This window comes from Alosa pseudoharengus, unplaced genomic scaffold (assembly GCF_046254945.1).
Source record: "Alosa pseudoharengus isolate Yale_2024_CS ecotype anadromous, Long Island Sound unplaced genomic scaffold, YU_APseudo_1.1 YU_APseudo_1.1_scf_12, whole genome shotgun sequence".
Classification (NCBI taxonomy): Eukaryota; Metazoa; Chordata; class Actinopteri; order Clupeiformes; family Clupeidae; genus Alosa; species Alosa pseudoharengus.
The window spans coordinates 39,612,780-39,638,214 of NW_027468587.1; the positions used below are offsets into that span (position 1 = coordinate 39,612,780).

The 25,435-nt window shown below is 41.2% G+C and overlaps 1 protein-coding gene across 1 annotated transcript in view; it reads left to right on the forward strand.

The window, feature by feature from the left end:
- The window catches only part of nphs1 (NPHS1 adhesion molecule, nephrin), a 266,694-nt gene that overhangs the window by 164,729 nt on the left and 76,530 nt on the right, over positions 1–25,435 (forward strand). Inside the window, exons 13-18 of the mRNA XM_076281324.1 lie at positions 817–958; positions 1,041–1,165; positions 12,225–12,393; positions 14,290–14,434; positions 23,807–23,979; positions 24,082–24,222. Of these exons, the coding sequence (XP_076137439.1) occupies positions 817–958; positions 1,041–1,165; positions 12,225–12,393; positions 14,290–14,434; positions 23,807–23,979; positions 24,082–24,222 (895 nt within the window). The remainder of the gene's footprint in view (positions 1–816; positions 959–1,040; positions 1,166–12,224; positions 12,394–14,289; positions 14,435–23,806; positions 23,980–24,081; positions 24,223–25,435) is intronic.

The following is a 25,435-nucleotide window of genomic DNA, read 5'->3' on the forward strand; positions in this document are numbered from 1 at the left end:
TCCCAGTATGCATTGCATTCAACCCAGCATGCATCACATCAAGTCAGATCTGAGCAGATCTGCATCAAGTGGAATGGGCCTACAGTACTTGGACTTTGATACCGGAAGCCGGATGCAGGTCTGGCACTGATTATGGTCCCCCAGGTAACATTTCCATTGTCGTCTTTGCAGCTTGACCGCATCCGGTTGGCAGTTCTTTTCCATCACAAACTTCTTTGTATGTTGTATGTGCTACAAGAGGTAAATGTTTCTCTTTTATTATGACAGACTTGTCAATGTGCTCTGATACCGAAGTGGTTTTGTGTGTTTTCAACATATCAAGTCATTGTACTTGGACTTTGAGACCGGAAACCGGATGCGGTCCGTCACTGATTATGGTCCCCCTGGAAACACTTCCGTTGTTGTCTTTAAAGCTTGCAGTAGGTTTCACTATTTGCTCATGCTGTAAGTACTTGCAGCACACGTGTTGTGAAATCGATGAAGGTATTTTCAGAAGTTGCAGGTGATTTCTGAATATGCAGTTGCTGTGGCGTTTGCATGTGTTGTGACCGCTCTCGGCCACCGTACATTAAGGATAGCTGATAGGTATTCCAGATTAACAAAGTTCCCAATTAAGACCTGCTATCACATTCATAGTTAATGAATGATTTGCAGACGTTGTCTGGAGTTTCTGAAAGAGGTAAACCACATGAATAGTTAAAAAAAAATGCAGGAAGTTGCAAGCTTTTGAAATTTACTTGAGGCATATACCATATGTGAGGAGAAGTAAACTTTTCTCCATCTCAACGCTTTTTATATATCATATTATTTTATCAGGGTGAAAATGGGGGGATGATGACCATGTCCAACCTTACATATACTGTCTCTCGTGAAGAGAATGGTCTCCCGCTCTCATGTGAGGCATTCAACAAAGGCACCCACTTCTCCAGCAGCACATCTAAACCACTTAATGTGTTATGTAAGTTCCATAAGAACCTTTTACTCCTTTCCATTTGTTTTCAGACATCTTACTTCACCACTTTTCTCTTTACTTCATTCAGATCCACCACAAAAGGTGTGGCTAGATGCTCCCCCAGAGGATGTAACACTCCAATCAGGACATCCATTGCGACTGTTGTGTTTTTCAAGTGGAGGGAATCCTAGAGGACAGCTCACATGGTTTAAAGTATGTGTGCCGGGTGGTGCTGAAATCATGTGCATTGATTAGCATGGTTACTTCATATATGAACAAGGTTTCCCGCAGCACTTAAGGCGGCCGCCTTAGCAACACACGCCTTACTCTAGGCCTACTGTTTTCTCCCTTTCATTTCAAACTGTGACCAACGCCAGTCTCACTTCTCTGCAGAACACATACAAAATAATAATAAAAAACGTGCCCTGAATTGGAAGTTTTTACAATCTTTAAATACCGTAAATCCTCAAATTATGGCCGGGTTCTATTATTTACTTAGGCTGCACAAAGCACAGGGCTTTATTTAGGGCAGGCTTAATCGAAGCAAGCCTTTATTTCTATGTTTTATTGTGAGGCATGCGTTTCATTTGGAGCGGCATACCAGTGGTAGGCTATCAAAAGCATATGATTTTCGGTTTGGTTTGGGATTTAATTTACTTTTGGGCTGTTTGATTATATTGCTAAATGTTGGGACTGATAGGCAAGGGCGTCGTAGTGGGGGGACAAGTGGGAATAAATTACCCGGGCCCCAAGTGGGGGGGAGGGCCCCTAAGGAGTTGAATTTTATTTTCCTTAATAATAAATAATTTCCTTAATTTAAAGATCTTAATAAATGTTATTAACTAATATAGATGCAAATATTTCTGGTAAATGCATCAGTTGATTGATGTATTAAATTGTGTCCAAGCCAACATTGTTTGAGGGCAGGCACCCTCTCCCTTGCACGAAATGGTTCAGTCCGCCTTCCCCTGCTAGGCGCATTTTTGAAGTAACGTTCATTCTGCCGAAGCGGCAATGCAGACGGTCACGGTGTGAAGATGTCTAAGTCTAAGAAAGCTAAATCCGGTTCCCAGAAAAGAAAAGAGAGGCAAGAAAGGGAGAAAAAAAGAAATGAGGGAAAACAAGTGTTAACAGCCTTCTTTCCCAAGAAAGGTGAGCCCAATGTGAAAGCAATAGTCTACAAATGAAATTAACTCCTGAAGGTTACAAAACACTTCAATACCACCGCGAATCCGCGATCAGTGCTAAAACAGCATTAACACAAAATTAGAAATAACATGATGCCTGATTTATAGCCTACCACAACATTTCAATAGCCTACTAATTAGAAAATTATTATGAGCTTAACTTCGTAGGCTCAATGTTATATAGGTTCATGAGGAAAGGCAAAAATTGTATTTAAATGTAAGGCTTCAGTCTCTGGCAAGCTCAGAAGGGGACGGCAAGTGACTGGTAGCTTGAGAGTGACGTTTTGAGACCCATTAGTCCCCAAACGTTTTCTTCCGAGGGCCAGCTCACTATGCCTGGCTCTAAGAGAGGGCCAGAGACTCTGAGTATATCAGTAACCATAAATAGCTTAGCGCTGTGAACAAAGGCAGTCTACCTTAGTTGAATATTCGATTACATTTAATCTATAGGCTATTCCAATTTAATACCATTGTTATCTGTGTTTATATTGCCATCATGCCATATCAGTGTAAAATGTAGCTCAAATGAAATAATAATAATAGCATTCTCAAAACTATAAGCAGGGAGTCCCAAAAGTATATTTTGAACTCTGAACTTTGCATAGGCTACACAGCTCAAGTTGTGAACAAGCAATATCCTACAAATAATTTAAAGTTCTCAAACTATGAGTTTTATGAAGTGGTGGCAGAAACATCTGAAATGACCACCATTCTAACTTTCACTCACCTGATGAGAACTTTGTGAACTCTGTATGAACATTTGAACGAGTGAATAAAAAATATAAATAATTATACCAGAAAGTTCCAGAATTATGACTTGTATAGAAGTTAGTTAGTTATTAACAATTAATTGATACATTTTTAGAATACTTTGAGCACTGATGCAGTCAGCAGAGCCCTCTTACATTGTTTGCAGGTAGGCCTACTATACATTTCATTCCGTTTTCGATGGCAAACGCGAAACAGCGTCAAAACAACCACCAGTGGACAAAAAGAGTATTACATGTGTACTGTTAAGACCCGCCATAGAGAATGAATGGGGGAAATTACGGAGGTTATAGTTTGACGATGTTGTACTCCCGTGCGGGCCGGATGATATATACTACGGACATGTTTTGGGGGGCCACCCAAAATGAGGTGGCGGGCCGTATCCGGCCCGCGGGCCGTAGTTTGGGGACCACTGTTCTAATGCTAGCTAGCTAGTGGAAGATTGATACTAGGATACAAGGGTGCAGGAGGCACGGGGGACGTGGGGGACGTGTCCCCTGCAGTGCTGAAGAGATATATAGATAGATAGATACTTTATTGATCCTCAAGGGGAAATTCAAGGGTCTCAGTAGCATACAGACATAACACACAACATGCACTTACAACAGAAATGGTAAACATTAGTATAAGTATAAACATATAACTAAACTGTACAATAAAGACAGTAGAAGATAAGATAAGAAACTAATAAAACTAAATACTAAATACACTATATAAGTTAAATTAAGAAAGTCCAATGTGCTTGAGGGTGATCAAGCATAAGACGCTTGTAGTGACAGGGCCAGGACTGGTGAGGTGCTAAAGGGAGCGAGTGTCATGGTGAAGATGCAAACAGTAGTCCAACCATAGTCCTTAGTTGTGTGTGCCTGGCAAGGTGCTCAAGAGAGTGGGTGTCATGGTGAAGGTGCAAAAAGTAGTCCAACATTAGTCCAACAGTGCAACAGTAAGGTCTACAGTAGAGACCAGCATAAATAATATAGACAAATAGGAGAGTAAAGTGTAATGTAGACAAGGTAAAATAAAAAACTATTTCAGTGCAAGAACAGGTTGAGGTAACAGTGTAGCAGTAAAACAGTAGTGAAAACATTAGGCTGTGTACAATAGTAAAACAGTAGTAAAACAGTAGTAAGCAGTAGTGAGCAGTCAGTACTCAAAAAACATGGACATGGAGAGGGTGGAGAGGCAGACAGACTAAGCAGAGAAGTCTATCTCTCCTCTTCCCTTTAGTGAGGCATTGAACAGTTCAATGGCCCTAGGAACAAATGACTTCCTCAGCCTTTCAGTTGTGCATGGCAATGAGCGAAGTCTCCAGCTGATCAAGCTCTTTTGGTTTTTGATAGTGCTGTAGAGCGGATGACATTTCATTGTCCATGATGTTGATCAGTTTGTTTAGGGTCCTTTTGTCAGATATTGAAGTGATGCACTCCAGTTCAGCTCCCACTACAGAGCCAGCCTTCCTTACCAGCCTGTCAAGTCGCCCAGCATCCTTCTTCTTTGTGCTTCCTCCCCAGCATACCACTGCATAGAAGAGGGCGCTGGCCACAACAGACTGATAGAACATCCTGAGGAGCTTGCTGCACACATTGAAGGACCGCAGCCTCCTCAGGAAGTACAGCCTGCTCTGTCCTTTCTTGTAGAGTGCATCAGTGTTGGCTGACCAGTCCAGTTTATTGTCCAGGTGGAGACCCAGATACTTGTAGGTGCTTACCACCTCCACATTGACCCCATCAATGGAGACTGGTAGCAGAGCGGGCTTAGACCTTCGGAAAATCCACCACCATCTCCTTGGTCTTTGAAGTGTTAAGTTGAAGGTGATTGAGTTTGCACCAATGCACAAAGTCCTCCACCAGGCTCCTGTACTCCTCCTCTTGCTCGTCCCTGATACACCCCACAATTGCAGTATCATCAGAAAACTTCTGCATGTGGCATGACTCGGTGCTGCTGATCACAGTGTCAGAGAGGCAGTTCTTCAGTCTGACGAACTGTGGTCGCTCGGTCAGGTAATCTGTAATCCAGGTTACCAGGTGAGCGTCCACACCCATCTGCAAGAGCTTGTCTCCCAGTCTGAGGGGTTGGATGGTGTTAAAACCACTTGAGAAATCAAAGAACATGATTCTCACAGCACTTTTCCCCTTGTCTAGGTGAGAATGTGTCCTGTGTAGAAGATAAGTGATGGCATCGTCCACGCCCACTTTCTCCTGGTATGCAAACTGTAAAGGGTCTAGTGCATGGCGTACCTGGGGTCTGAGCATACCTAAGACCAGCCGCTCCATTGTTTTCATCACATGTGATGTTAGAGCGACAGGCCTGAAGTCATTAAGCTCGCTGGGGTGTGGTTTCTTGGGAACGGGGGTGAGACATGATGTCTTCCACAGTGTTGGAACTTGTCCGAGACGTAGACTCCAGTTGAAGATGTGCTTCAGTGGCTCCCCCAGTTCAGCAGCACAGGCCTTGAGCAGCCTTGGACACAGTCTGTCAGGCCTGGCTGCCTTACGAGGATGGAGTTTCCTTAAGAGATAACTTACTTTGTCCGCTGAAATGATGGGGGGAATGAGGGGAGTGGAGGGTGAGGAGGAGGAGGGGTGCTTCTGTGAGGGTTGTCGTGTGGCTAGAGACTGATGGCCATTGGCTGAAGCCATTGTTGTCGCACTGCTCGTGGTCACCATGTGGGGGAGAGGTGCGATAGCCTGATCAGCAGTGATGATGGAGGGGGGGAAGGGATGGGAGGGGGGCAGCATCTGAGGTCTGTGTGTCTGATGGCTGTTGACTGAGGTCGTTGTCACCTCTTTGTTCGTGGTAGCCATGTGGGGGAGGGGTGCAATATCCATTGATGGTGGGGGTGAGTGTTGCACTGGTAATGAGGTGGGCTGGGGGATGGGCAATCGAACCTGTTGTAAAAGTGGTTCAGCTGGTTCGCCCTGACCAGGTCTCCCTCCACAGAGCTGCTGCTCTTCTTAAGGCCAGTGATAGATTTCATACAGTCCCACACCTCCTTCATGTTGTTATCTTGCAGCTTCTGTTCCATCTTCCTTCTGTAGTCCTCCTTTGCCTCTTTCAGCTTAATCTTGAGTTCCCCCTGTACTCGCCTCAGCTCTGCCATGTCCCCCTCCATCTTTTTCCTAATGAGAAGAGACGGCACAGGGGACGTGGTGGATATGTCCCCCGCAGTGCTGAAGAGACGGCTGTCGTCCCCCTCACTTTTGATAAGGAAAAAAAGCCTTATAGGTAGGCCTACGCTAAATAAATAATAACCTATAGGGTTTGCGCTAACTAAAACTCCCCAGCATTACATCACTAACCACAGCCATCTACAGTGTAAGACTGCACAATCTCATATTCACTCTGTTGGATATCTGAAGCCAGTTTGTCTACTAACAACCATCATAAAATAATCCAGGCTACTTGCTTAGCGTAAATCCTCAAATTATGGCTGGGGTCTTTTGCAAAGCACAGCATCTAACCTGCTTTTAGACATGCGTTTCGTTTGGAGCGGCATACCGGTAGGCTATCAAAAGCATAACATTTTCGGTTTGGTTTGGGATTTAATTTACTTTTGGACTGTGATTATATTGCTAAATGTTGAGACTGATGGGCACTGAAATCTGGGAGATATTTGATGGTTCACTGTTATGTTTCATGCAGTTGAAAAAGTGTCGGGATTGTGACATTGAAGTGAAACAAATGCAGCTGTTTATTGCGAGACAAGGCAGCCATTCATTGTTGTGCTGTAGCCTAATAGAAACCTTTTTGCGTAGTTAAGTAGCCTAAATTGAGTTATTGTTTAAATATGCATGATTTAGTACTTTTTATTAAATTCGTAGGCTGGAATGCCTTGAGTCGCGCAACAATTGTGTTTAAATGTAGTAGCCAGGCTTCAGCCTGACAATTACCTCGAAAGGGGCGGCAAGAGAGTGAGCTTGAGAACGTGTGTTGGAGACCCATGGTAGGAAAACGACTTTTCTTTGCCAACCGTAGGCTATTAATCCAACCAACAATATAATAAAATATTAAGAAGGGGTGTTATTTCATTGACTGAAATCGAAACAATGTCTTCTAGTGCTGGTGGACTGATGGCAATTGTTGGTATAGGCAATTGTTACCCCGTCTTGTGGGAACCTGCCATTATTTGTCCGGCTATAAATAGAATCAATCCCGGGCATAATTTGAGGATTTATGGTAGCCTAGTCTCCTGCTCAACATGACATTAGCTGTTATGTTTATTGATAACAAACTCAACTAGCATACTGATCAACTCGTTTTCACTACTAGCCTAACTATAAAATACAAGTCTATACTCAACGTTTTTGTTCTAAGACATTTATTTCAAACATAATTTCAAAGACACAAATTGGATTCGGCAGTTACCTTGGTGCATACATCCCAGAGAGCAGGCTACCACACCCCAGAGTGATGGGCCTATAGCGTTCTTACGCATTCAGTGTGGGGTATAAACAAGCTGAGAATTTAGCAGTGTCACGTCTGCCTGTCAGGCGTGGGGAGTTCTTTGAAGCTTGGGATAATGTGGTAGGCCTACAGTTACTACAGTAACAGTATTTATTTTTTAATGTTGTAAATGCTTTGTTTAAATGCTGTTGGAACAAATAGAAGCTGATTATAAAGTCAACCAACATGTTCTGACGTTGCATAAATATTAACTGCAAACACATAGTGGAGAGTTGATTTGGTTTATACCAGACAATTTAAGTATAGGCCTAACTAGGCTATTTGATCATGTAGTCTATGTTTGGATGATAGGCATGATGATTCATTCATGGCTTCATAAAATATCAACATCCCATGTTGCTTTTAGAGTATTCTACCATTGGCCCAAATAGTGTGAAATAAATCTAAAATAAATAAATAAAAGTAGAATTGCACATAGCAAGAAGCTGGTCTGAGGGCAGATCTGGCGTTGTGCTCATCTCAGTTTTGACCATTTTTATCAAAAAATATTTTGAAAACAATCAATGGTATTATCTTAATATTCTGGCAAGTTTATGGTAAAAAGTGGGCCAGAAGTGGCAATCCGTTATCTGGAAATCTGATCTCACTATGGGTTTGTGTTCACAATTTGGTCCCCCTCACTTTCAAAATATCTCCTGCGCCCCTGCTAAGATATGTTAGGTTACGTTAATATTTGATGTAGTAAGAATATAATAGTTGGTTAATGAGCATTTTCATCTTGGGATTTAACAGGGAACCTGTGCCCACGTTGTTGGCTTAGTAGCCTACATTACGTTGAGCTGTTGCAAACGCGAGAGACGTAGGCTACTGTTGATGACAATATACCCCTTTTCTAGCCTCTTGGGGTACCGGCTATCAGTATTACACGTCCCCCATGCAAAACGTTTGACCATGGTTATCCGTCGGGGTTTTTTGAGTAAATAAACACAAATAACAATTAATTTGTCATTTTATGCCTCCTCCCTGTTGTTTCCTATGGAGTTGTCCGAGCTGATGTCCGAGTCCCGTTGAAGCTGGACTGTCATTGGCTCATCAGCATTCTAAGGGTGGCGCTTAACGACAGGTCAATTGCTATAATTTTGCCCCCCGATGGCATACCCCACCCTACCACCTTGACTAACAAATTCCCTGTATGAAATACAGCTAAAAATGTATCATGTTTGCAAGACACATGTTGCTGTAATGGGTCAACAAAGATTTTCAAAAAGGAATGCCCACCTCTGCTGGACTGTCAAAGTAACAACCGCTGTTGTTGCAGGCAGCTCACTGCGCCGGGATTAGTGTGTGCTTCACCTCACTGTGTGTTCACTGTGTGCTGAGTGTGTTTCACTAATTCACGGATTGGGATAAATGCAGAGACCAAATTTCCCTCACGGGATCAAAAGAGTATATATACTTATACACACACTCTCTCTCTCTCTCACACACACACACGTACACACACACACACACACACACACACACACACACACACACACACACAAATACATTAGAGAATACATATGAAACTGTACATACCATACATACATACATACATACAAAGTCATTATTATACCTCAGACTAAATTAACTAATTAGGAAGATACTGTTTACAATGTTTGTTTGTTTTAAAAGCATTAAAATATATATTTACATATGCCTACATGTAGGATCACTGCCAACCAGTGTTGGGGAAGTTACTTTTAAAAAGTAGTGTTTGCTCGTTACTCGTTACTTCTCAAAAAAGTAATCCATTACTTTACTTAGTTACCCTCTATGGAAAGTAACTTTTTATGTTACTCGTTACTTTTACGTTACTTTTATGTTGCTCGACTGGGCAGAACCCAATATCTGTTCCTAAATGTGTAGGCCTACATAACGTTCTACTATGGAGGACATAACAGGTATTTTTTTTGTGCTCTTTATTATCAAAAATGCCACAAACAGAGCACTTGACAAGAAAACACTGGGCTTATAGGTTTCAACACCACCACTAAAGCCCTATGAAACAATATCAAATAACATAGCCTCGATACATCTTGGGCACAAAATATATGAGGGCTTATTTTATAGCCTTATACTCTTTCATTAAACAGGCGCTCCTGCGAACTGATTGCCACTACGCATAAATAAGGTTACGGGCGGATCCAATAAGCAGGAAATCGTGCTGGTTCAATGCAGATGAAGGACGTTTAACTTAACTTAAACTGGCAAAAGGCCTTGCCTTCCTCTTAATAAAAGTGTATATTACAGAAAGAAACGCAACATATGAGATTGATTCACTTTGTATTGTAATGCACGAACTCGCGGCCACTCGGCGCGCAACTGAAGGCCCGAAACATAATTAACAACAAAGTTTCACAATGCACCAACAAATACCCCCCAAAGTTCAGTGCCCAATAGTCCCGACATCAATCAGATGATTCAAACAGTCCAAAACACAAACGTGATGCCCGGAATAGAAAAAAGTTCTTGCGCTTACAGTCTGTTGAGAAGTCGTTCCCCATGCAATCTCACCAAAACACGCGCGTTAGGAAAAAGGATCCTTTGCTTGCTGTAATCCAATGACTTCGGAAAAGAATGATAATCCACAGCGATCGCAGATACAGAGGAAGAATCACGGTACGTTCAGCATGCAAGGCCTCTAACGCGCGTTTCTCCATACACCAGCCGGCTTCACACGGGTAACTCTCGGAGGCGAGCGCTCTCCCCGCGCCTCCATTTAAACTAAGTGCAATAAAAGTCACTCCTACCCAAAACGCGCGTCCAACAGTCAGCTGTCATCCAATTTACATACATGGCATATTACATAGAGAGAAAATAGTAACACATTTTATGTAAAAAAGGTGATTTTGGCAAACTTTACAAGTTGAGTTAACGGCAGTGGACAAAATCAGGACACAGTGTAGGCTACAACTAACACACATTCCTCCCCTTAGTTTCAATGAGTTCGAAGTAATGTGAATACCTCCATCCCTTAGAAGTTAGCGTTGGCTGCGTCCAGCTTGCTATGATTGCTCTTCATTGCCACCAGCCTCTGTCACGTACTGTGTGGAGCTATGATTGCACTTCATGCTACCAGGCTGTCATCTGGAGCTCGTGCCTATTGCGCAAGCATGCAGCTTAGAAAGCAGCGTCACTGTCAAATCTGTCCCTGGGAAAAGTAACGTTGCATCGATATGAAAAAGAAACTACGTTACGTTACCAAATTTTCAGTAGTAGCGCATTACACTACTTTTTACTCGAAAAAGTAGTTACGTTACCAGGGGCGTAGCACCAAATTCTGGGCCCTATGCACAAGTGGTGGCCATGGGCCCCCCCCCCCCAACCAACCAACCAACCACCGGCTGTAAACATGAAGCATGAGGTTCACAACTAACTACTATCTAAGAACACATTGAATTAATCTAACAACTCTTATATGTACTGTGTAACAGAAAATAATCTTATTACCCAAGACTTCACTGAATTTCTGTTTTAACTTGAAGAATGTTTAAAAGCTAGAACATGAAATGAATGAAAACACTTTTGGCTGAGAGAACAGCTATCTATACAAATTGAACACTTTTGGCTGAGAGAACAGCTATCTATAGCTTACTGAGTGTGATGCGTTTCACAAGTTAGCTTTGCTACTAATTTGACAGCCTTTCCTCATGAACCTATATAACATTGAGCCTACGAAGTTAAGCTCATAATAATTTTCGAATTAGTAGGCTATTGAAATGTTGTGGTAGGCTATAAATCAGGCATCATGTTATTTCTAATTTTGTGTTAATGCTGTTTTAGCACTGATCGCGGATTCGCGGTGGTATTGAAGTGTTTTGTAACCTTCAGGAGTTAATTTCATTTGTAGACTATTGCTTTCACATTGGGCTCACCTTTCTTGGGAAAGAAGGCTGTTAACACTTGTTTTCCCTCATTTCTTTTTTTCTCCCTTTCTTGCCTCTCTTTTCTTTTCTGGGAACCGGATTTAGCTTTCTTAGACTTAGACATCTTCACACCGTGACCGTCTGCATTGCCGCTTCGGCAGAATGAACGTTACTTCAAAAATGCGCCTAGCAGGGGAAGGCGGACTGAACCATTTCGTGCAAGGGAGAGGGTGCCTGCCCTCAAACAATGTTGGCTTGGACACAATTTAATTTAATACATCAATCAACTGATGCATTTACCCGAAATATTTGCATCTATATTAGTTAATAACATTTATTAAGATCTTTAAATTAAGGAAATTATTTATTATTAAGGAAAATAAAATTCAACTCCTTAGGGGCCCTCCCCCCCACTTGGGGCCCGGGTAATTTATTCCCACTTGTCCCCCCACTAAGACGCCCTTGTACGTTACTGTAACGCGTTACTTTGTAACGTGTTACACACAACACTGCTGCCAACAGGTGGGTCTATGTAAATATACTGTATGTAAACACATACAATGTAACCTGACAAGCAAGGTTACACTAAACATTAAGTAATAGAACACTAACTCTAGATACACCCTCTGGGACCTAACTTGAATCTGCAAAATGCACAACAAACTGCTTTTGCTGCTGTGGGAAGCACAACAGACAGTGACACCAATATCAGCAAATATACACAACACAATGCAGGATGCAATCAAGCCCAAGTGGGTTGAATAATTAGCTAGTATGTTACTAAAAGCATTGTCCAGCTTATCTCAATATGGTTTATACCAGGGGCTACATTTACCTTTTGAATTTTGAGATTTGACTTCTGAAATGAAATTTAGACAAAGATTTTGTGCACTCTTATTACCACATTTGTTATGTGTATAAGTACATACTTTTATGGCTTTATGTTCCACCCTAATTGTATCAAAAGTTTGTTTACTCTGCAGTGATGGACTTGCTCCTCTACAGAATGGTGAAGCCAAACAGGATACCTCTAATCAAGTCTCCTTAGAAAGAGGTGTTGCCCGAGAGCTCAGATTCATCCTACAGCCCAGTGACAACTTGGCCACATTCCGCTGTGATGCTACCAACAAGGCTAAGAAAGTACTTTCTGTCAAGACCAGGCTTAAAGTACAGTGTAAGGAGAAAAATATTGAATACTGCTTAACTGACTCAAGAAAGGTTGAGACTCCTACAGTGAGAGAAGGCCCAGCCCAACATTGCTGAATTCAGTAATCAGATCTCAATTGTAAAGTCACTTGGGGACTTTTACAGAGTTTAGTGTAAAAATAGATTATAATGTAGTTAGTCCTCCAACAAAAGCATAATTCCTGCGTCTTGATAAGATTGTTTATTCTTTTGTCTGGAAAGAATTCCAAAAAAGAATGTGGTCATCTCTGATTTGGTGCAAAGTTCCTGGGCCCGAGTTTGAGAACGGAATGTGAGGGTGAAAATGGGAGTTTATGTGCAGCGTTGCACGTGTGGCAAAGCAAGCGGTATCAGAAAGTTATTTCCGCCCGTATTCACCATTTTACGTGTATGTATGACTTGATATTAATTTCTATACAAACCAAGACGGAGGATTCCTAAAGAAACACAAGCAACCACCCCATAAAGATATCTCAATTATCTCTGTACCTTAAATGACATTGTACAGTGACTTGAAGAGCTGTAAACAGTGTTGTAAAGCTGCATGTATAACCGCTTGTAGCTCCAGTGGAATTTTTATTTTGCGACGATAATTCTTGGTCTAACCATTGATGCGCCGAGTGAGTGGGTGTGTATAGGGAACCCACCAGCCCAGCACCAAACTCTGAGTATGGTAAACTAAATTGGATAATTTAGGCAGTAAAAGCTCCCGTTAAGAACCAAACCAGATTTTATTCAAATCTACACACTTATGGCTACTGAAAAATGTAAGGTTCATCAATCAAACATTATTTTGAAGTATTAAAAAACATCTTTGTTTTCGAATTTTCAAAGGAAAGGGGCGGAAATTAATAGTTTTACAATAAGGTGTGATAAAGTTAGCTAGTGAAAGGTTTGGTTAAAACAAATTAAACTTAATAAAATGTAAGATCTAATTTAAATACCACATCACATCCTTTTGACCAAAATTATTTTGTTCATCCACACGATTTTGAGCCAAAAATAAGTGATACATATTTAGTTCAATAATCAGAATTACAGAGATTATTTTTGGGGGGCTAAGCACAGAGATTTTTTGGGGGGATTTCCCCCCCTTTTTTTTTCCTTCAGTAATTTTGTGTCAACGATTCCCGGTACACTGAAAGACCTGGCTGCACAAAAGTTGGTGGGCATGTAGCCCCACAAGAATGACACGGAACCATTGATTTTGGCTTTGATCCATCGCCCCCCTGCCGGACTGGACCCCCGAATAGAAGATAGGGCAGACACAGTTTTCTGTGAATATCTCGAGAACCGTAGAGCCTAGGAGGACCATTTTTTGTATATAGGGCTCCAGAAGCCATCTCGAAACCCTCCCATAACCACTCATTTATGGTATAGTGCCACATGGTTAAAGATGAAAAAGCAAAACTGAGGCTCTGTAATCGCAGGTACTGTATCTTTGGCTGTTTTTTTACCTGTAGGACCACTATAACACCCTCTGAATGCATGCTGAGTTTTGTGGAATTCTGTTCATTGGGGGCCATACAATTAATTAATTTATGTGTACATTTAGTGACTGTACACAAATTGGCCTACAGATGGTGGTGTTGAGTAAAGGGTTGCCGGAAGTTGAAATGTACACACACTTGCACACACACACACACACGCACACATACAAACACACACACACACAAACACACACAGGCATGCACACACACATAAGCACATACACACTCACACACACTCAAATACAAGCATGCACACACATACACACACACACACAGGCATGCACACACACATAAGCACATACACACACACACACATACACACACTCACATTCCATAGCATTATCAAATAAGCTGTTCCTTTATTTGATTTTAATTCCCTTTTTCTTACTTTTTAGTTGCAGCTATCAAAGTAGAAATCAAAGTAGTGGTGCAGGAAAAAACACCGCAAGTTCTACGCAGAGGTGAAACTGTGAGTCTGATCTGCTTGTGTGGCAGCAGCAACCCAAAAGCTAATATTACCTGGACTGTAGGCTCTAACAGGTAACAGTCTCAATCCATTCCAATTACATCTATACAAAGACAATTAAGAAATAATAGTACATATGGTGTGGCCAGAATTGATGAATGAACTGTATTGATCACCTATTGATGAATGAACTGTATTGATACACCTATATATACTGTACACCTATCAAGATGGCAACCTGTATTGATACACCTATACAATGCTAGAAAATTTGAGCAGCCCGTAGAGATTTCTGAGGATCTGCATGAATCTGCATGAAAGATATTCAACCAGTCAGATGTACACAACAATACCCAACTTACAGTAATAGTAGGGTGTACTGTAAACAACAATACTCTACTTCAGCCACACCCCAAGAGAGGAATTACTGAGAATATTTGTGATATTATAATACACAAACACATTCAGTTTAACAGTCAGTCGTAACAGTAAACCGAACAATTGCACGTTGCCCAATAAATTACCCAAATTCACCTTTACAACAGCGATATGGAAATATAAACATTTAAAGCATAAAAATATTTTTTTAGACAAGTGCTATTTTTGAGATATGTGCATCCTAGAGGCATTTTCTTAGTAAAAGTTGGGAACAGGACTTTTACCAAGAAATTACTAAGAAAAGGTTTTTTTCAGGTAATTAGCGTAGGCATAATAATAGATTTTTTTTGTCCTTTTTTTAACAGCCTTTACTTTTGCTTGGGGCCCCCAAATTCCTTGAAACGGCCCTGCAAATCACAAATTAATGGTCGAATATTACTGATGATATTTCATTGTTATTTAAGAAAATGCAGTGCGCGTGGGCACCAAAAACATCTTGCTCGTAAAAAATCATCATACCGCATATTGTGGCGGGTCTGTTATTTAGCCTACTTACTGTAGGCTGCGCAAACCACAGGCCTTTATTTTGGGCAAGCCTGCATTCGAGGCAGGCCTTTATTTCATAAGGATTAAAAAAAATGTATATAAAGCCTGCGCTAACAGTTGTCCTCCTGCCCCCGCTACCACAGCTGTGTGAGTGCGTCCCTGGATAGTATAATTCTTTTGATCCCGTGAGGGAAAATAGTGTGGCATGCTATTGCTCACACGTTATGTCTCCTTCTTGCAAACTTGACTATAGCGAAACCATTAATGAAAGCAAAGTAACCATACGTCTTCACAAAATAGCAACTTGCCAGATATGCCTTTAGTCTAGTCGTGATCCCCATAGGCCCAATAGTAAACCCAGAAATGTTGAGTACCCTAAAGTTTTATTGCAGAAATGTCATCTATAGGCCTAGTGGGTGGAATTCAACTTGGTTGCCTAAAGTTGCACTTTGGGCAATTTGCATAATTAGCATAAATAGGCAATTAAGGCGAGGCAGTACAGGTGAATAGGGTAAAAAAATTAAATAATAGATATCACCATGAAACTTTCTGAGTTGATTACTTATGTTAAGATGAGAAAAAAATGTATTGCATGTTTTTTTATAATTTAATGTTTACATATGCAAATGAGGCCCTCTCTCATTAAAAATGCTCTAATTTGCATACACACAAAAGCAGATAGTGTGATAAAGCCAGGCTCAAAATTGTTTTTCCAAGGTAAACACGTGTACTTGGTTGGGTGAGTTGGTGAAAACCTTTAAGAAACTTGGTAAGGAGGCAGTGTTGACCTATGGACAGACAGATTAAGAAATTAAGTGTGCCATGCAAAACTAGAAAAGCACTCCGAGAGTGCAGACCTCCGCCAAGCGAAAAAATAACCGCCTCCTGGATCGAGACGGTGATCCGGATCACTCCCAAACTTTTTTAGTTATCTTGCGAACAAACAGATGAACAGACAAACAAACAAACAAACAGACAAACAAACCCTGATGAAAACATAACCTCCTTGGCGGAGGTAATAACTATATAACAGCATGCACACACAAACCCACAAGAACTAAATACAATGTGCAAAATAACCATATCCAGCATGCACACGCACACAAATGCACAATAACTATACACAAGAACTATATAGAACATGCAACGCGCGCACACACACACACACACACACACAGTAATCTATATAACTATATACAGTATGTACACACGCGCGCACACACACACACACACACACATTTAACAACAACCACACAATCCCACTCAATAGCCTTCACCATCTTCATCATTTCTTTCCTCATTCCCTTCAGTCTCATCATCTTCTTGATCTTTATTATTGTATTGTGAATGGGTTGCAGCATCGGACCTCACCCCCTTCACACTTGCAATAGTCAGTACAACTGACTGACTGCAACTGAGGCTCTCTCTGACCTGCAGCCTTCCACAACATGACCTGAAGATGAGCACGCAGTATGTGCATCATCAGGTTGGCATCTGTTGGAGGAAGCTTTTCAAGCTTAGGAAGCTTTTTGCTGCGACTGTAAATCTGGTAGCAAGTGTTGTTCATCGACTTGGCCTTCTTCTGCCCATACAGTGCAACAAAGAACTTGGTCCTAGTATCTTTTAGGTCACTATGAGTGGCATCAGGTTCCCTTAAGCACTGTATTGAGACCAGGAATGGTATTTCCTAGGAATACTTTCAGCGCAGATGTCTTGCCCTTCAAATGGGATGTGACACTGCCTCCTATCCCTGTGGGAAGGGTAAGACATCTGCGCTGAAAGTACTCCTAGGAAATACCATTCCTGGTCTCAATGAACAACACTCGCTACCAGATTTACAGTCGCAGCAAAAAGCCTCCTAAGCTTAAAAAGCTTCCTCCAACAGATGACAACCTGATGCTGCACATACTGCATGCTCATCTTCAGGTCATGTTGTGGAAGGCTGCAGGTCAGAGAGAGCCTCCTGCTGAGGCCAAAGACATCACACAGTTTGGGTGGGAGGTTGCTAGTGAAGGGGCCGTCATGCCCGCTCTTGCCATTCAGGCAGTGGCTCCAGTAAATTTGCTTGATGTCACCAGCTGTAGCTGCAGCACATTGAAAGCCTGCAGCAAAGGAAACTGCAGCTGCCATGCTGCAAGTCTCAGTTGCACTGACTATTGCAAGTGTGAAGGGGGTGAGGTCCACTGCTGCAATAAAGATCAAGAAGATGATGAGACTGAAGGGAATGAGGAAAGAAATGATGAAGATGGTGAAAGCTATTGAGTGGGATTGTGTGGTTGTTGTTAAATATGTGTGTGTGTGTGTGTGCGTGTGTGTGCATACTGTATACAGTTATATAGTTTACAGTGTGTGTGTGTGTGTGTGTGTGTGTGTGTGTGTGTGTGTGTGTGTGTGTGTGTGTGTGTGTGTGTGTGTGCGTGCGTGTGTGTGTGTGTGTGCGTGTGTGTGTGTGTGTGTGTGTGTGTGTGTGTGTGTGTGTGCGTGCGTGCGTGCGTGCGTGCGTGCGTGCGTGCGTGCGTGCGTGCGTGCGTGCGTGCGTGCGTGCGTGCGTTGCATGTTGTATAGAGTTCTTGTATATAGTTCTTGTGCATTTGTGTACGTGTGCATGCTGGATATAGTTATTTTGCATATTGTATAGTTCTTGTGGGTTTGTGTGTGTGCATGCTGTTATATAGTTATTACCTCCGCCAAGGAGGTTATGTTTTCATCGGGGTTTGTTTGTCTGTTTGTTTGTTTGTCTGTGTGTCTGTTCATCTGTTTGTTCGTAAGATAACTCAAAAAGTTTGGGAGTGATCCGGATCACCGTCTCGATCCAGGAGGCGGTTATGTTTTCACTTGGCGGAGGTCTGCACTCTCGGAGTGCTTTTCTAATTTTGCATGGCACACTTAATTTCTTAATCTGTCTGTCCATAGGTCAACACTGCCTCCTTACCAAGTTTCTTAAAGGTTTTCACCAACTCACCCAACCAAGTACACCTGGCTTTATCACACTATCTGCTTTTGTGTGTATGCAAATTAGAGCATTTTTAATGAGATAGGGCCTCATTTGCATATGTAAACATTAAAATGTAAAAAACATGCAATACATTTTTTTCTCATCTTAACATAAGTAATCAACTCAGAAAGTTTCATGGTGATATCTATTATTTAATTTTTTTACCCTATTCACATGTACTGCCTTAATTGCCTATTTATGCTAATTATGCAAATTGCCCAAAGTGCAACTTTAGGGAACCAAGTTGAATTCCACCCACTAGGCCTATAGATGACATTTCTGCAATAAAACTTTAGGGTACTCAACATTTCTGGGTTCATGAAATCACGACTAGACTACTTCATAGCTTTGGGCTAAATTCAGCATTTTGTTCTTCCACTGGAAATGCTGCCTGCTGCATCCTTTCTGCTTTTTATTGTTTAGAAAACGTTTGAGGTCTTGAGTCAGACTTTTCTACCTCTGGATTCAAGATATTTGTCACATACATTAATACAAAGCGATACATGCAGTGAAATGCTTAGTCCTCTGACTGTCACTGTGCAGTGTTAATATTAATGTAGACATAAATAAATAAACAAAAGGAAAAAATATAGAATATATGCTGTCCAATGAATTATGGCTACTTCATGTTCAATAGCTGCTACCCCAATGTCAATTTGATGGTAATGTAATCTGCGCATCTCTGAGAGGGTTGTGAGTATGAGCAAGGGCGTCGTAGTGGGGGGACAAGTGGGAATAAATTACCTGGGCCCCAAGTGGGGGGAGGGCCCCTAAGGAGTTGAATTTTATTTTCCTTAATAATAAATAATTTCCTTAATTTAAAGATCTTAATAAATGTTATTAACTAATATAGATGCAAATATTTCGGTTAAATGCATCAGTTGATTGATGTATTAAATTGTGTCCAAGCCAACATTGTTTGAGGGCAGGCACCCTCTCCCTTGCACGAAATGGTTCAGTCCGCCTTCCCCTGCTAGGCGCATTTTTGAAGTAACGTTCATTCTGCCGAAGCGGCAATGCAGACGGTCACGGTGTGAAGATGTCTAACGGCTCGTGTCCATTATTGCGGCGCGTAGACGCTTGCAGACGCCTAGCCCTCTCTCCCGTCGCCGCTTGTGGTCGTGTATAGGCTAAAGTGTATGGTGTAACGGTTTATTTTTTGTAATTACACAATGCCAGCTAACGTAGGCTACTAAAGTGGAGGTAGCCTACTACTGTTAACATATTTTATTGAAACACTCACAAATATCACTGACATGTTCCTCCAAAGCACATACTGTCTTGGTTCAAGTCGCCAACAAGGTTTCTTTGATAGGGTGCAGTGGCGAACTTGTTCTAAACTTAACTTCTTTGCCACTATATAGCTTAATATATTTTCATAAAACCTACACGATTATCAGGCGGAACAAATCTTTCTGGCAGGCTATTGTTCCGGACCGGAAGACTAGAGCAAAGGACAGAACTTGTTTACCGAAGATGTACTTTCATTGGCTAACCGCCTCGCGTTAACCGCTCTCATTTGCATAAAGTTCAGCCGAGCCCAACTTCTTGACGCGCCGCCTCTGTTCGAATGGCCGCGCCGCCTTCCCAAGGTGCATTGCGGAAGCGTAAACCACGCCTTGCCGCTCTCCATTGGAGATCAATGGGCTATGTGCGGCGCGGTGGGCTTTGCCGCGATAATGGACACGAGCCGTAAGTCTAAGAAAGCTAAATCCGGTTCCCAGAAAAGAAAAGAGAGGCAAGAAAGGGAGAAAAAAGAAATGAGGGAAAACAAGTGTTAACAGCCTTCTTTCCCAAGAAAGGTGAGCCCAATGTGAAAGCAATAGTCTACAAATGAAATGAACTCCTGAAGGTTACAAAACACTTCAATACCACCGCGAATCTGCGATTATCAGTGCTAAAACAGCATTAACACAAAATTAGAAATAACATGATGCCTGATTTATAGCCTACCACAACATTTCAATAGCCTACTAATTCGAAAATTATTATGAGCTAATAGCTTAACTTAGTAGGCTCAATGTTATATAGGTTCATGAGGAAAGGCTGTCAAATTAGTAGCAAAGCTAACTTGTGAAACGCATCACACTCAGTAAGCTATAGATAGCTGTTCTCAGCCAAAAGTGTTCAATTTGTATAGATAGCTGTTATCTCAGCCAAAAGTGTTTTCATTCATTTCATGTTCTAGCTTTTAAACATTCTTCAAATAAAACAGAAATTCAGTGAAGTCTTGGGTAATACAATTATTTTCTGTTATACAGTACATATAAGAGTTGTTAGATTAATTCAATGTGTTATTAGATAGTAGTTAGTTGTGAACCTCATGCTTCATGCTTACAGCCGGTGGTTGGTTGGTTGGTTGGGGGGGGGGGGGGGCATGGCCACCACTTGCATAGGGCCCAGAATTTGGTGCTACGCCCCTGAGTATGAGAATGAAACTAGGGAGATTAAGCAGAATTAATGAATTAATAAATATTCAACAGATATGACAATGTTGGAATATTAGTAGGATACATATATAGGCTATGTCCCAGCAAACAATTTTCGGTTCGGGGAACATTCCGCAGACGTTCGCTGAAGGATGTGGGAACGTTTGCTGCAATCGTTCACGGTCATTCAGGAAAGTTTTCTTAATAACGCCAGAATGATCCTTCATGGTTAAATCTTTAGTTCAGGGAATGTTCTTTGAACCATGTTTAAAATTCGAGCAGAGAAAAATCGGTTCCAGGAATGTTGGCGGAACATTCTTTGAACCATGTTTAAAACTTGAGCAGAGAAAAATCGTAGCCTACTAAGCAGGCACTGAGTATTAGGGGTTTGCACGGCGTGTCATCAGATCAGGACGTCGCCATATTGGAGATACTCGCCGCATTAGAAAGCATTTGGCACTGAAGTAAATCCCTAACATCGTCAAGGAAAATGGTTAATTATTGCCATGCTTTAGCTTGTACCAATAGGTTAGACAGACAAAAACATCTGGAGTAGGTATCGACTTCCAAAAGTTATTAAAAATTCAGGGAGAGAGGAGAATAATGCTAGAAGTTATCAGAGGAAGGGGGGAGCTTGTGGTTGGACTTGGTACTTCATCTCCCTCACCCAGCTCACATGGATCTGCGCTGCCAACAAACCGCAATTTCTCGAAATATCGCACCTTTTCTTATGGTCCAAGTCCTGCCTGCATCTTGGACGTGTTTTGGTTAGCTTTTTTGTTTAGACATGGTTATAATCACTTAAGGTATCCAAAGTGCATAATACTCCATTGTTGTTCATTCAGTTCTTTATGCCTCCAACATGGCCATGCAGCTGGGTTACCGCCCAGGGGGTCGTTTCTAGAAAGCATCGTTTGCTAACTTGCGTCGCAACCTTGGTAGTTCGCTCCATTGTTCTTGGATTTGGTGTTTCTAGAAAGGGTAGTTCGAACTCTCAATCGCAAACAAGGACGCAAAGTTTGGTCGTTTGAACTACTGCCCCTAGGCAGTCGCACTTGTGTCGTTCCTTGGTAGTTCCTGTTGGTGTCCGGAGGGCCTAACCAAAGCAGATTACTTATTATCCCAACGTTGTAGGTTCGATTTTCTTATGATGTGAGATTGTCCTCTTGCTTCTCGCTACCTGCAGGTGAACTAGTGTGACACGTAGATTCAATTGTTTTTGACTGATGTCTTGTACCTATGGTCTCTCGATGTAGAGTAACTATACTGTATACATAAATATGTATGGTCAAAACCTATTGTCGTGTCTCGTAGGCCTACTCTTACTCAGAGATGAAAAGAAGAGATAGGATGTGAACTCCGGCCGAGCGCGTAGTGCACTGACGCGCTGCCGTTAAGCCACGAGACAATTGATAACATTTGCGATACCCAGACATTCTTCCAGGCTATACATTTTTTCCAACATAGATATTTAACACAAATAATGGCACATAGGCTATTGGTCGGCTTCAGTAAAATGTTTTATATACTTGCAATTAATAGGTTTAGGTTTTTGCAGATGACAATGACAATGCCAGCATTAATCACTCGGTTTAAATGAGAAAAATGTCAACATAGGCTGTGGCAGAGAATTTCTAGGGGTGGGGTATTACATGTTGCCACTGTTTCCACCAATGATATCTATCGCTGCATCATTAACAACGTTGTTGGAACTACAGTGTTCGAACGTCGGAGGTAGCGAATTGCGACACAGGTACGATGCTTTCTGGAAACAGGTGTAACAATGTCGTTGTTTGGTCGCAAGTTGCGTCGTACCATGGTGGTTGAGCAACGTCATTGTTAACTTTTCTAGAAACGACCCCCAGAACGTGACGTCCGGGCAAACCCCTAAATGATTTGATTTGGAAGATATCAGCCTACGATACGAGAGAGACAAAGTGCATATATCAAATGTAATAGTCATTCATTCATTATTAATATTTATCCTGCTCTTTGTGTGTTACCGTTTATGCTTACCTCATGCCAGCGATAGCAAAACCATTTTCAATGGGCATATCCCGTCATCTTATTGTTCAAAACACCAGCAAGAAAAGGCTAAACTGTTTCAACCATATTTTTTTTTAAATCAAAACAATAATAAATGCGGCAGCTGACTTTCAATGATTAGACTATACAAAAATTCAACCTTAATTAATCCTTCAGGGAAGTACCTTAAACGTGATTTTATGGTTTTGACAAAAATAAGGATTAAAACCTCATGGGAACCTTCTGGGATTTTATTTTATCCTTTAACTAACGTCAGTTAAAGCATAAAAAAATGTATCCTTAACAGGGATGGATTACTGCACGGGCCTACCGGGCCCAGGCCCAGGGGCCCAAGGGGTCAGGGGGCCCTGAAGCCCAAGCCTTTGCATGGAATCATTGCCTCAATATCAACAAATCAGGATGTAGGCTATGAATCTGATTGAATTTAGTATTGACCATCCCCAAAATGCACCAGAATACAGGAAATCACATCAAACAAAGTAAACATTTTCTGGGGGAGGACCCCCAAACCCCCCCTCCCACATATACGACAATTAGTGGGGGGCCCTTAATACATCTGGGCCCAGGGGCCCGAAAGTTCATAATCCGCCCATGATCCTTAATATAACCATCAGGGTTCCCTGACAGTTGCATAAAACTATACCTTTAGAGAATGTTCTGGGAATATCAGTTAAAGGATAAAAAATGTATCCTTAATATAACCATCAGGGAACGTTCCCAAAAGGTTCCCTGACAGTTGCACAAAAACAGCTGTAAGAGGACGTTCCGGGAACGTTCTCCCTAGGCTACACAACACAATTATTTTTATGTGACCTTCAGGGAACTTTTAGGGAACATTCCCGGAACTTCGGGTGTTTGCTGTCCAATTCACATGTGTTACAGTATGTCATCTCAGCATTCCTGAGATGAAATATGATTTAAGAGTGTGTCCATGAGAGGACCAGGTGGGGGGTGATACATGCTAGGTCACCAATTTCTTGGAAACTTGAGAATAGTCTTTTAATGTATACTAACATTCTTTTTTTTCATTCTTCTCTGTTGTTTAATCATAGGCTAAGCGGGGTGGAAACAGATAGCAAAGAAGCAGAGTATGGTGGTGTGTCCTTTAGAAGTACTCTGTCCTTCTCTCTCACCTCTCAGCACCACCAGCAGAGGGTCACCTGCAATGCTTTCAGCAAACTGCTCTCTGGGGGAGTCAGCTCTTCCTATACACTCAATGTGCTTTGTGAGTGAATATGTTTGTGTTTAATCTCTAACCCCTTGCCCAAGAAAATTACTTTGGTATGATATGATTTTTTTGTAAATCTTTCCCCTTCTTCTTTTCTAGTTCCGCCTGAGTTCAGCTCTGACCAGCCCAAAGAGGTGAAGGCTGTAGAAAATGATGAAGTCAGTCTTCCTCTGATGGTGTCTGCCAATCCAAAAGAAATAACATGTGACTGGATCTATCATGGAAGAAAGCTAGATAAAGGTGACATATTGAACTAGAAATGCAATTCCAAGTAATTACCAGTGCATGAAAATGCAAAAGTTGTGATGTAAAATATCATGTATAGTTAAAATAGATAATACAGAGATGGTTACTATGGTGATGCTAGGATAGACATGGTGGTTGCAAAGCTTAATAAAAGTTGATAGTTTAAAAGTAGACCGTTGAATGTAGATAGTTTAAAAGTTGTTGATAGACAGCTAGTTTAATAAATATATGGTTTAATGGTAGTTTAAAAGTACACCGTTTAAAACTTGAATGTATAGTTTAAAAGTTGTTGATAGACAGCTAGTTTAATAGATAGATAGTTTAATGATAGTTTACAAGTAGACCGTTTAAAAGTTGAATGTAGATAGTTTAAAAGTTGTTGATAGACAGCTAGTTTAATAGATAGATAGTGTAATGATAGTTTAAGAGTAGACTGTTTAAAAGTTGAATGTAAATAGTTTAAAAGTTGTTGACAGACTGAAAGTTTAATGAATGTTGATATTCAAATAGTTTAATGGCTGTGTATAGGTATTTGACGATAACTAAAAGTTGGAATGGCTCTAATGTTTGCTAGCAGTTATGCTAAGATTTTTAACTATGCTAACCATGCTACTTAGCTAATGTTTTATAGCAGTGCTAGCAATGCTAATCTGCTAACCATGCTACTTAGCTAACTTAACTAACATTTTCTAGCAGTTTTGCTAAACATGCTAACTATGCTAATAATGTTAGCATGCTACCTATGTTAACCATGTTACTTAGCTAACTTAGCTAATCATTTTTAGCAGTTATGCTAACTATGCTAACTAACATGCTAACATACTAGCATGCTAACTATGCTAACCATGTTACTTAGCTAATTATTTTTAGCAGTTTTGCTAAAAATGCTAACTTGCATGCTAGCATGCTAACTATGCTAACCATGTTACTTAGCTAACTTAGCTAATCATTTGTAGTAGTTATGCTAACTATGCTAACTAGCATGTTAGCATGTTAACTATGCTAACCATGTTACGTAGCTAACCTAGCTAATCATTTTTAGCAGTTTTGTTAAAAATGCTAACTAGCATGTTAACATGCTAGCATGCTAACTATGCTAACCATGTGACTTAGCTAACCTAGCTAATCATTTTTAGCAGTTTTGCTAAAAATGTTAACAATGTTAGCAATGCTAACATGCTAACTTTGCTAACCATGCTAACTAGCT